Below are 11,730 nucleotides of genomic sequence, written 5' to 3'. Positions count from 1 at the left end.
AACAACACGTCCTTGATTTTCCCCTATGGATGAACCTATAAGCCCCGTCCGGTCCGTCTTGGCTGCACATCACGCAGGGGCAAGCTTTTACCGGCCGGCAAGCAGCTCGGACCATTGCTGCCCCTAGTGATATACATGTATGTCTTTGAAAAATCCAGTTTACGCCAACTCCCGGTTCAAAAATCTAGACAAACACACACCAACAACATAAACACCCACATGTACATAGAAAGAGAGAGGTGTTGTTTCTCTGTATTTGTTTCATTTAAGACTGTCTTCCTATACATGCATATGCGATACTGAAGTCTAGATTTTTCGAAGTCCTACAGCAACGAAGTAGTTAACATAAAAGGAGCTAGACAACTCGACTGTGTCTGTGTGGATACTGGAAGTTCAAAACATCACCTGATGTCTTGAGAAGATGCTTCTTGCATTTCTTTCAAAAATGCAACCACGTCATCTGATGTCTTGAGAAGATATCGGGCACTTGTGCGAGTCCGAGCAACGGCACAAGAAAAATAGTTCTCCTTTTTCAGGTCGAGCACATGCCACGAGATATTTTCTGTTGATGATCGGCGGGTGCTGCTGCTGCTTGCTTTCTTGTCCAGGTTTGGTCCGGATTGCTGACTCTTAGCCTGAGACTTGGAGCTACTTCTACCAGAGGGGAGCTTTGGAGATGCCCTCTTCTCAGTATTATGCTTCATTGCATCAGGTGCTCTTGTTCTTGGAATGCCCACAGTATCCGGGTGAAGTTCTGGCTCGAAAAATGTGTACACATCCTCGTCCTGAATGAAGGGCAAAAAAAAGTATCAAAAGTTGAAGAAATAATGTATGGTCATAAATGCTTCCTATCAGCACCAATCGACTAGAACAGTAGCATTCAAATGCGTTGTAAAATAATGCATTTGCAAACAATCCACGCTGACTGTTACTAATTGATTGGCTACCTTCTCAAGAGATAATTAATGATTAGTGACACCTAGAACTAGGAATCTCCCAATGCAGTCAAAAATATCATCTTTCACAATAGTAACGACGACTGTTACTAACAAGGACCATCAAAGCGAACATGTAGAACTTGTTAGTTTGAGAGATTGAATAGCATCAAAGGCTCGGTGTAAATATCTATATTTCTGTCTATTAGCACATATACCTCTAGTTTATAAATTTCAATAGGTTTTGTATATACACATTGTAATGTCTAAGCTACAAGATATATTTTTGTAACCTACTGCTTTACTATGTATATTTCCAGCTGATTCCTGTAGTACTTCACGCTGTGTGAAGATGGATTTCAAGGTGATGGACAGATTCTTAGGAAATAAAACAAACACATTTCCTGGAGGGCTTAGCCAGTAGGAAAATCAGAGTCCTAATGCTGTGAAGTTAATGCGGAAAATCTTTGGTGAATTGATCAAGTTAAAAGTACAAAATGATGAACCCACTGTGATGAATGCAATATAAACCTTGTAGTCACCAAGATGAGAAAATATACCTTTCCTAAGAAATGCCCTATGCACAAAACATAATCTATTGGAGTACAAATGGCTTTACTGTGAACTATCTCTCCGAGGATACGATCAATAGCTGCTCCCTGTATACAGCAAAGGGAGAAAACTATCAGAAATATAAAATTACTTTGTAACCGAAGAGTGTGTGGCTGTATGCTAACAATGCTTCACACTGATAATCCAAGATTTAAATTATTAGAGATGTAGTTACCTTTGTAACGCCAACAGCTCGCACCTCAACTGAGCGGCTTCCTTGGACTACGTCTACAGACGAGTTAGAAATTGGACCAGTCCAAAGATGCTGCAGCATGTCTCTAGCTTGCAATCTTCCAAATTCAACATCTGAGATAGTGAGGGAAAAACAAATGAACAAAAAGACAAACAAATTAAAAACACTATATTCTTGAACTTGGTTACCTGCATACTTGTAGTTCCACACAAGTGAAGTTTCACGATGCTCACAGTGCGACCTTGGGGTTCTTTCAGTGAAATACTCAAATACATGCTGAATTATGGGAAATGCACCAAGTTATTTAGAGGTTCAACGTGGACCTAGTGAAGATACAACTAAAGTATCAAATACCTTTACACTGTCAACCCAGTCCATATTTAAATGCTCTGGCATTGTTGTCATCCATTCTCCCTTTGTGGAACGCAAAAACATCCCATTCTCAGCTGCTAACCACATGTTGTACTCACCAAAGTTCTGCAAAAGCAACCACTTGATGAAGGAACATAAAGGCATTACTTAAGGCAAAAGAAGAGTAGCTGACGTACATCATCTAAGACATTCCTGTCACTTCCACTGAGTATTACAATTGTTGTATCTGGATCACTGCAAAGATTTCTCAGAGGTTCTCTCAACTCAGGATGCAATTTCAGTTCCATTTCTTTAATTTGATCACCACCTCTTCTTCCAGGAGTTTCGATTGGTTCAGTTAGTGTAGCATTGAAACCCTGATTGTTAACAAACAAGATAGATGTATATTGATCTCTTTTATGATAATAGTCTGGCATAAAATTACAATCTAAAATAATAATTTTGTGTATTTCCATCAGACTAGGCATGCATGTCATCTCGATTTCTGTATATCTAATCCCTTTTTCTGGAGATCAGCTTTACAGTTTTTAAAACACATAGCTTCTAGAACAGACCTAAAGATTTCCGATTTGGAAATCATCTCAGTTCTCAAGCAAGTGAAGCTAATGCTAAATTATACTACCAATTAGCATATTTGGTTGGCCTACAATCCAGCTTCTGATTTATTTTACATAAAATTCTAAAGTCTTGAATTTTTATTAGTTTCTTGACACATTTAATGTGAAAATTAACTGAAATTAGTCCAATAAGATCCAAAGAAAATAAGTCCCAGGATAGCTTCTAGAACAGACCTAAAGATTTCCGATTTGGAAATCATCTCAGTTCTCAAGCAAGTGAAGCTAATGCTAAATTATACTACCAATTAGCATATTTGGTTGGCCTACAATCCAGCTTCTGATTTATTTTACATAAAATTCTAAAGTCTTGAATTTTTATTAGTTTCTTGACACATTTAATGTGAAAATTAACTGAAATTAGTCCAATAAGATCCAAAGAAAATAAGTCCCAGGAATAAATCCAAAACAATCAGTTAGTAATTAGAACATGTTTTCTGTCAGACGATTAAAAAATCAGCAATCTTCCTTTCTTTCAATGGCAAGATAATCTGCTTCTTACACCCAAAAAAGGATAATCATCTTGAAATATATTCTGCTTCTTGACACCTACAGAATAAGATGCAGGATTTCAGCAGTTTCGTATTTTTAATGTTTCCAGGTTTGTGTCCCTCGTCTGCCACTTTTTAGTATTAGCAGACCCTATTCCAGATCAATGCTTACTTTCGCCTTGAATTGATGGACTTTTGGTTATATAATTACCATATACTAAAAGCACAACTCCATCAAAAGCCATATCATTTTGAAAACTCACTGTAAATGCTTTCCAAGCCATATCAGTGGTTTAAATGGCAAAGCTTAATTAGTCAGAAGCTTCCCATGCCCCACCCAGAAAGAGGGAAAGAAGAAAATAACTCAGTCAAGGCCTTTGACCTGTCGTAGTAACTGTAACTAAATATTTAAAATAAAATTATGAAGTCATTAAGAAAAAAATATGCAGCAGAATAGAATAAATTGAAAAATGGATAGAAACTTGAAATTACAAATGCACTCTACATTGGCAACATACACTTTAAGAAAAATAAGAGTAACATGCTAATAGTAGCTAAAGGGTATATCTGAAGGCCCCGAGTATATCTATTCAGTTATTCTGATGTTTACAGAGTAACTACACAAGGAAGAAGGAATTGCAACTAGAAAAATTTAGTTCCTATCTCAAATAACGAAAATTCCATCTAGAACTACTGTTGACCTCAACAAAATTTCTCAAACTCAGAACTGAACGAATGGAACGGAGCATACCAGTATAAGTAATCGACTTTTAGATTGCAAATAGCGTTGGATTGCATCGCTGAAAACAAGTTGAGGCGGAACTTGTCTTATTCTTTGCTGCGCTTCTATAACAGTATCATTTAGTTCGCTGCAAAAAATCAATTCAGTGACTACTTAAAACCAAAATCAAAAGTTACAACTCATTCACCCAGTAATCGAATACTGTAGAGTTAAAAAAGGGGGAAATTTCTCCATTCAAAATAGTATATCTTCAAATAGCCGTTTTGTGGCACACTAGTTGTTGATCCAGATAAACGTGTAGTAACAAACAAGTGAATGGATCCCAGATGATACATCAAAATGCTAAATGTTCTCTTTACAAAATAATGCTAGTCATTGCTAAATAACATGAATAATTTACTGAATGTATCATGATTATTGGTGTTGCATTGTTTCTGTCTAACTATCTATCGTATGTTACCAGACTAATTATCTAGTGTGATGTCATTTCACGCTCCAAAATGGTATTAAGCTGTTTCTATAGGTATTCCACTAATCTTGAACCCTTCAGGCGAAAAACATTCCAAAACGGAATTATGTTTATTTCTTCCTATTTTCCATTGTTTATTATGGAAAATGTTGTGTTGAAATCCATCATATATGCTAATAAGATTTTGTTAATTACTGATAATCCCTGGGCATTTAACTCATATCAGGACAATCACCTTTGTTCTACAATCAAACACTAATTTACCATGCAGAAGTTCTCTGCAAATCAAAAGGCAGCTAATATTTGCAATTTGATCATTTACACAAGCATCGGTAAATAAAATATGAAGAATTGGCACGCAGCATTGCTACTATGTGTCTTCGTCATTTTTTACAAGAAACATGGGCCACAAATTTCTACTCCAGGTTATTATGTATGCTCTCAAATTTAGGTTTGTCAGAATTTTATGCATTTCCCCTCTGTGCTAAGATAAATGCCCAAAGCCTAATAACCTAAGAAGTGATAGACAATGTCTCTGTAACTCTTCAAAAATGTTTCCAAATAGGGAGGTAGCAGTAAGACTGTACAGATTGTTGGCCCAAAGTCACACCTCATACCACATTTTGTCGTATTGTTTAAATCAATTCCATGTGCTAACGACAATAAAGTTATATCTTGCATTGATTAGATTTAGCTAATCTTGGGGACTACAACAAACTAAGCCTTAATCAATAGATTTGAGATCAGCAACATGTATCTTTTTCACCACTCCATTTGATACATTGCTAAATTTATTGGAAGATTCAATACAATCTAATCGCCAGCAAATGCTCCTCTTGAATCTTCCAATAAAATATCTGTTTAAGGTTTTCACCTTGAGTTCTGCTGTAGGTGAGGCTTTCATTAAATTCCTCAAAACCTATTTAACTTTTTTGTGAGATTTACATCTCATGGCAACGTAAGTGTTCGTCTATTTGTCTTGTCTTTTCTTGGCATCTTATTTCTGGCCTTAAATCTTTTCGGCTATTTTTAAAAAATTTCTACCTTTACAGGAAAGGGAATAGAGAAGACACTAGTGCAAGTGGTGGATATCATGGAGATATCTATTTTCTAGGAGAGATCGATAAGATAACTCGACATAGAGGCATTTTGATACCTCTAGGGACAAGAACACCAAATTCCAATTTGGCTGAAAAACAAATAAAAAGGGATTATGACTCAAAATGTCATATACGGAATTCCGTAGAAACAAAGCAACGAGATGGAATTGATGGTGATGATGAGGATGAAAGGGAAATCAAAGATGTTTATTCTCTTTAGCAATGGTGAAAGGCCCTTTGCGGTGTGACTCGATCACCAACGTTCTACCCTATTGTGACATGATCACCAAGCTCTACCTCGTTGCGACTCCATCACCACAACTCCACTAAACATTGAGCTTGCCATCATCTTCAACACAATCTCAGAGTTTGAAGTGTGGACTTTGATACCACTTGTTGGGAACAAACTGCCTCAAATGTGCAGCGAAAAATGAAAAATGACGATAAAGGAGCGAAAATACTAATTGAACGCGAATTGGCTAGCCCCTAATGAGCACGAGAGAAGGAGGCTCCAGTCTTATAAGAATAGTTCTGATGACATCAACTCGTGATACATCAAAATTAGACCATGTCTAAAAGATCCGTTTTCCTATAAGGACTTCCTTTTGGATCATTTATGGTAGCAATGTATGTGGTGTATATTGTGATAAAAGAATAAGGGAAATGACAAACTCCTCGAACCTACTAGTCACCCTCAACGGAAAAGAAGAAAGTGGATGGAATGACAAAAATCAACAAGTTGAGGGTGACTAGTAGGTTCGAGGAATTCGTCTCTAGATTCATTGAACCTAGAGATGAACTCCTCGAACCTACTAGTCACTCTCAACTTGTCCACCATATTCACCATCCAAAGTGCACCGAATCTTCCCATACAGATTGCGTTCGATATCTTCGAGCCCCACTCAGCCATCCTAACAACACCAAGATTGTTAACAGAAATTGCAAACTCCTTCGTCTCCACTCGAAAACAATGATTGAAGACCACGCCGAATGCATCCACTTCCTTCCTCCCTTGATAATGTGTAAACGGCAAAACAGGCATCGTGAGTGGTCTGTAGGCATTCCGGCCGTCATCATGGTTTTTCGGCGAACACACTTCGGCAGACGCGCCGCCGTGATCCTCGAATCAAAAGCTCCCTGGCCGAAATCACCTGCGCAGCCTACCGGACAAGCGCGTTAGACAGGGAGGTGACCAGAGCTTGCTAGATCTGGGGTCGGCTACCAACTGTTCCATTTCTTCCACCAGTTAGGGCGACGGTGCTAAGGTTTCCACCTAGGACCGCCGCCTGCTTGTGTGGTTTAGTATGTGGTGTGGGGCTGGTGTTTAGGGGTTCGCCGGACAACGCGACATTGTCGTCGCCAACGTTGACAAGGGTCGGTGATGTTTGGGAGGTCGGTTGCTGATTTTGTAGCTCAAATGGGAGAATACAAAAATAGGGTATTTGATATAAATGTAGCAACATGTTATGGAAAGAGAGAGTTGGCAGTACAAATTTAAATAAAAACACAACAAAATTTCAACAATTATGAGTATATTGTTGTATTTATATTCTTAGAATTACTTCATTGGTTTGTTTTAAGAATTATGACTTGATGCTTCGCCTCACAGAGGTGAAAAACTTCACTACCTATACATTTTTAAACATTGTGCAAGTGATGGATATTCTAAATATATTATATTGACGATTTGTCAAGTTTAAAGTTACTTGTTTTCAAATTATTGTAATTTTATATATTGAGTCAAATTAGATTTTATTTCTTTATTCTGTTTCTCAATTAGGTCAACTTAAACCCTATATAAAGAAGGTTCTCCCTACCCCCCCTCCCCTTCCATTCTCTTCATGCTTCTCCTCTCCACTTCACCCCTCTATTCGCTCTTATCTACTATTTAGTACGTTTAGTGCCAGCAAGACATGCCTCATTACTTAAATTGACATCCACTTAACCTCCATTGTATTACCGCACTTGTTGATATATTCACACATCTTACTATTTATTTTGCTACGATCACACATCCATCTTTTAAACAGCTTGTCCTTTAAGATCTCAATGCTTGTTACAACAAAGCATAGATAGTCTAAAGTATTTTGGGGAGGACAAAATCAACAACAAACTACACCTTATTCTAATAAATTTGAGGTTGACTACATTAATCATTTATCACAACTTCATTCAATCAATCACTATATCTACTAGAAGATACATGCAATTAAATCTTTCACCGTATCTCTACATGTAAACTGTGGAGTATCTCTTCCTCTTTAAACGTGCTATGTTGGGATAGCATAATTGTTGTGAGCATGAGCTTTTTTCGGTCTAACAACCTAAATAGTCATCCCCTAATTTATCCTTAATTGGTGTCACCTACTCTTGTTGACGTAAATACTTTTATTCTTGTTTATACATCTAGTATAGTCACACTTCCAACTAATCATTCTCATATTTGCTAAGTTTACATTTTAAAGACTTTTGTCTTTTAATTACTCAATGCCCTGTACCATAAAGCATAAATGTTCTATATGATATCCTAATAAACTTAAGATAGCCGAACAAGTAGGTCTCATGTCGTCAGGTTTCGGCATATAAGAAACAAGGCCCGTGCATATTTTATTCAGGTTAAAGCAGGTTGGGTAATTTCTGATGAGGACATCTAGATTGGACTATCTAGTTAGTATTTTATTTGGGCTTACCCAAGCTTTTTTTTTGTTTTTGGGCTTGTATAATGTATTGGACTGGCCCAAGCTCTTTTATGTTTTGTATTGTATAAAAGTAAGCAGCCTTCTATGCATGAGGGGCAGATTTGATGGCTGAATAAAAATTTGAATGTTGCAGACTCTCTTTCCTTTTCTACCGCCCTTCTTGTCTTCTCTTCTCTCCTTTTCCTTCCCCTTTCCGTTTCTGGTTTCTACTTCTCCCTATGCGACTGCATTTGTGTTTATCAAATCCTACATCAATTTCTTTCTCTCTATATTAATTCTTTAGAAGGGGTAAAAATTGAAAACCCTAAAAAACAATGGATTTTATACACTAAAACGATGTTTTCTTAAAAAAATAACCAAGAACATGTGGAACACAGTAATGTATCACTTCTTCTTCTTCTTCTTCTTCTTCTTCTTCTTCTTCTTCTTCTTCTTCTTCTTCTTCTTCTTCTTCTTCTTCTTCTTCTTCTTCTTCTTCTTCTTCTTCTTCTTCTTCTTCTTCTTCTTCTTCTTCTTCTTCTTCTTCTTCTTCTTCTTCTTCTTCTTCTTCTTCTTCTTCTTCTTCTTCTTCTTCTTCTTCATGTTAGATGTAAGATTGACAACTCCTATCATTGTTGCAATGCTATGTGCACTTCTTGTTTGATTTCATGTTTAATTGATCACAAATTTTAGTAGAATCTCCAATCACGATTTTCTTCAATGGTGAGTCATTTTTGCTGATAGTATAACTCTACAATAGGATGTTGTGGGCTAATCAATTTGGCAGGGCAAAATCACCTCATGGGAAGTGTTCCCTATTTTCTTAATTGTGAGAAATGGTATATTGATTTGTTGATGACGGGGTGAAATTTGTGATGAACAAAGTTAAGGTTTATTTTCCTACCAATATTAGTGTTGATGAAAATATTGTATTATCTATGGATAGTCCCGTCCAAAATTAAAGATCTTGGGTAATATTGAGAATCTTAATTTGCGTGAAATATGACATAAATTTGGTTATAATGCGTAATTTGTGCTTATGAAATATTATTTTTTTTATTACACATTAAAAGTATTTATGGAATAAAAAAAAGACAAGCAGTAAAAGAATAATTTAGTCTAGATTGGGTTACAAGGTGAAATTTCCACAATTAAAATGTTAATTTAAAGAGTCTTGTTAGGTTTTTGATACCCAATAAATTCCGGGTTATGATGTTAACGTGGGTTAATATTATTTCATAGGTATAGGCCGATGAATGAAATAAGTCCAACAACCAAGTCCATGAGCTACACCCGACCCAGTTGTATTCCTTATGGATGGCTTGAATCTTGGCCCGTTTACCCCTTTAATGGCTTAACTTAAAGCCTAACCCTAGAGTATATATATGAATATAACCCTAGCCTCTTTGACATGATGATTATGTGATTTTGAGAGAAGAAACTAGTGAATCCCGGCTGCCCCCCTTTTGTGTGAGAAAAAGGTGTCCAGAAGTGTTCAGAACGCTTGTATAACGTGTGCAATTGATGGTTCTTTCATAGTATACATTTGTGGTGTCTTCTCTTAGCCCTTGTGGTGATAAATCATCATCCTTTCTTGTCCTACGTGGATAAGATTGAATAGAAACCAAAGTGAATCAATTGGTTGTGGTTTGGAGCCGTTTGGATTGGTTGTTGGTAGAGAAAGGTACGTTGGACTGAGCCTGGAAAACCACCGTTTGAAAATCTTTTGAGAGAGTTTCCGCAATAATTGGTATCAGAGCTTCAAGGTGAAGGTTTTGGCTCGTGAAATCTACCAGAAATCGTCCAGAAAATAGGCAGAAACGCAGCAGAAATCAGATCGAAGAAGCTGTCCAAAAACTGTTTAAATCAGTCTCTGTTTTTCGCATTTTCTGATCAATCCAGAAGGAGTTTGGGGAAACGGAGACCACTGGCGTGATGTACAGGAGGAGGGGAACCCTGCAGGATGGCGCATGTTGGACGACGGCGGCGCGTGTGGTGGCGCGTGAGGACCACGCGCAGAGGGAAGAGACGGCGCGTGCGGGCGCGTGAAACGTTTTCTGACGACGGTCTTTCAGGCAGTTTGTTCCTTATATTATTTCTGACATTTTTCGTGTTGAAAGTTTTCTATTTCAGGGTACGCAGAAGAATCTGGACAGTGTTGTTCTTCGGGCGTTCGGGTCTCGATCGTGATTTTTTGGTTGCTGCAGTTTCCAGAGGCTTTAGGACGAATAGTGGTGGTCCTAAAGTGGCAAATTCGCAACTCTCATAATTTACGGACTCAGATAGTCCGTTCTAGTATATTGGCTTAACTTAATTTTAAATTTCAGCATTAGCAGATCGTTGTGTGGGGTGATCGTTAGGATTAGGGGTTGTCATTGCTTGACAATCATTGCTTGTGCTAGAAAATTTAGGAATTATTTGCTCTGTTTTTGAAGTGTTGAGTTTTGATTGCAAGTTGGTAGTTGATTTTGTGCTTTACCTGTCATATAGTCACTGTGTGAGGCTTGTTGCGTGAAAATTCGAACTTTTGTTTACTCACCTTCGTGTTGCATTGATTTTCCTATTAGAACACCTGAACTTGACCCGTTCGAATATTCCCTTGATCTAAGATCGTGAATCTTACGAAACCCTGGGAATCTAGAACGGTGTATATTGCGACCGTAGGATAACTTTGTGTGACCTATCTGTGCTTTTGGTTATTCTAGTTTTTTAAAAATGTCTTCACGCTTTGAAGTTGGAATTTTTAATGGAAAAAGGGATTTTTCAATTTGACAACAAAAGATGAAGGGTATTTTGGTCCAACAAAAAGTTTCAAAGGCCATAGATGGCAAATTTCCTGCAAATTTAACAGAAGTACAAAAAGAAGAGTATGGTGAACTTGCATACACTTCAATTATTTTACACCTATCTGATACTGTTTTGAAAAAAGTAGGAAAACTGGATTCTACAAAACAACTTTGGAAAAAGTTGGAGGACTTATATTTGTTTAAGTCAACTCCTAATAAATTGTACTTGCTTGAACGATTTTTCAGCTTTAAAATGGATCCTTTAAAGGATCTTGATGATAATCTGGATGTCTTTAACAAATTAGTTCAAGACATCGTTAACTGTGATGAAGAGGTATCTGAAACGTATAAGGCTATTATCCTGCTTAATTCCATGCCTGATTCATATAGGGAAGTTAAGAATGCAATTAAGTATGGTAGGGATACCTTAACACCCGAGATTGTCATAGACTCACTTAGGAGTAAGGAGATGGAGATTAAGGCTGAAAAAGAGGATAAGAGGAATGGTGAGTTACATATGTTGAGGAGTAGGATGAAGTTTAAGCAAATGAATGAGGAGTAGAATGAAGTTTAAGCAAATGAATTTGGGTAGAACTCAAGACGGTAGTGATTCGAGTAGTGACTCGAGTGATGAGGGTAGTAAGAAGAAGGGCAAAGGACGAGACAAGTCTAGTGGTAAAAGGTGTTACAGTTGTGGTAAGTCTGGACACTTTATTAGGGACTGTCCCAAGAAGAAAG

At 37.3% G+C, this 11,730-nt stretch overlaps 1 protein-coding gene across 2 annotated transcripts in view; it reads right to left on the bottom strand.

Moving 5' to 3' along the window:
- Nucleotides 1-202: 202 nt before the first annotated feature.
- LOC111395548 (alpha,alpha-trehalose-phosphate synthase [UDP-forming] 1) overlaps nucleotides 203-11,730 on the bottom strand; it is a 24,761-nt gene continuing 13,233 nt past the window's right edge. For both annotated transcript variants that reach the window (XM_023021575.1, XM_023021576.1), the window contains exons 12-18: nucleotides 3,969-4,086; nucleotides 2,289-2,468; nucleotides 2,095-2,217; nucleotides 1,929-2,016; nucleotides 1,723-1,853; nucleotides 1,496-1,594; nucleotides 203-785 (exon numbers count right to left, since the gene is read on the bottom strand). In XM_023021575.1, coding sequence (XP_022877343.1) covers nucleotides 402-785; nucleotides 1,496-1,594; nucleotides 1,723-1,853; nucleotides 1,929-2,016; nucleotides 2,095-2,217; nucleotides 2,289-2,468; nucleotides 3,969-4,086 — 1,123 coding nt within the window. In that variant the 3' untranslated portion in view covers nucleotides 203-401. The remainder of the gene's footprint in view (nucleotides 786-1,495; nucleotides 1,595-1,722; nucleotides 1,854-1,928; nucleotides 2,017-2,094; nucleotides 2,218-2,288; nucleotides 2,469-3,968; nucleotides 4,087-11,730) is intronic.

This window comes from Olea europaea, chromosome 6 (assembly GCF_002742605.1).
Source record: "Olea europaea var. sylvestris chromosome 6, O_europaea_v1, whole genome shotgun sequence".
NCBI classification, from domain to species: Eukaryota; Viridiplantae; Streptophyta; class Magnoliopsida; order Lamiales; family Oleaceae; genus Olea; species Olea europaea.
The sequence above is the reverse complement of the archived record's forward strand: the minus strand, read 5'-3'. Positions and strand labels throughout refer to the sequence as shown.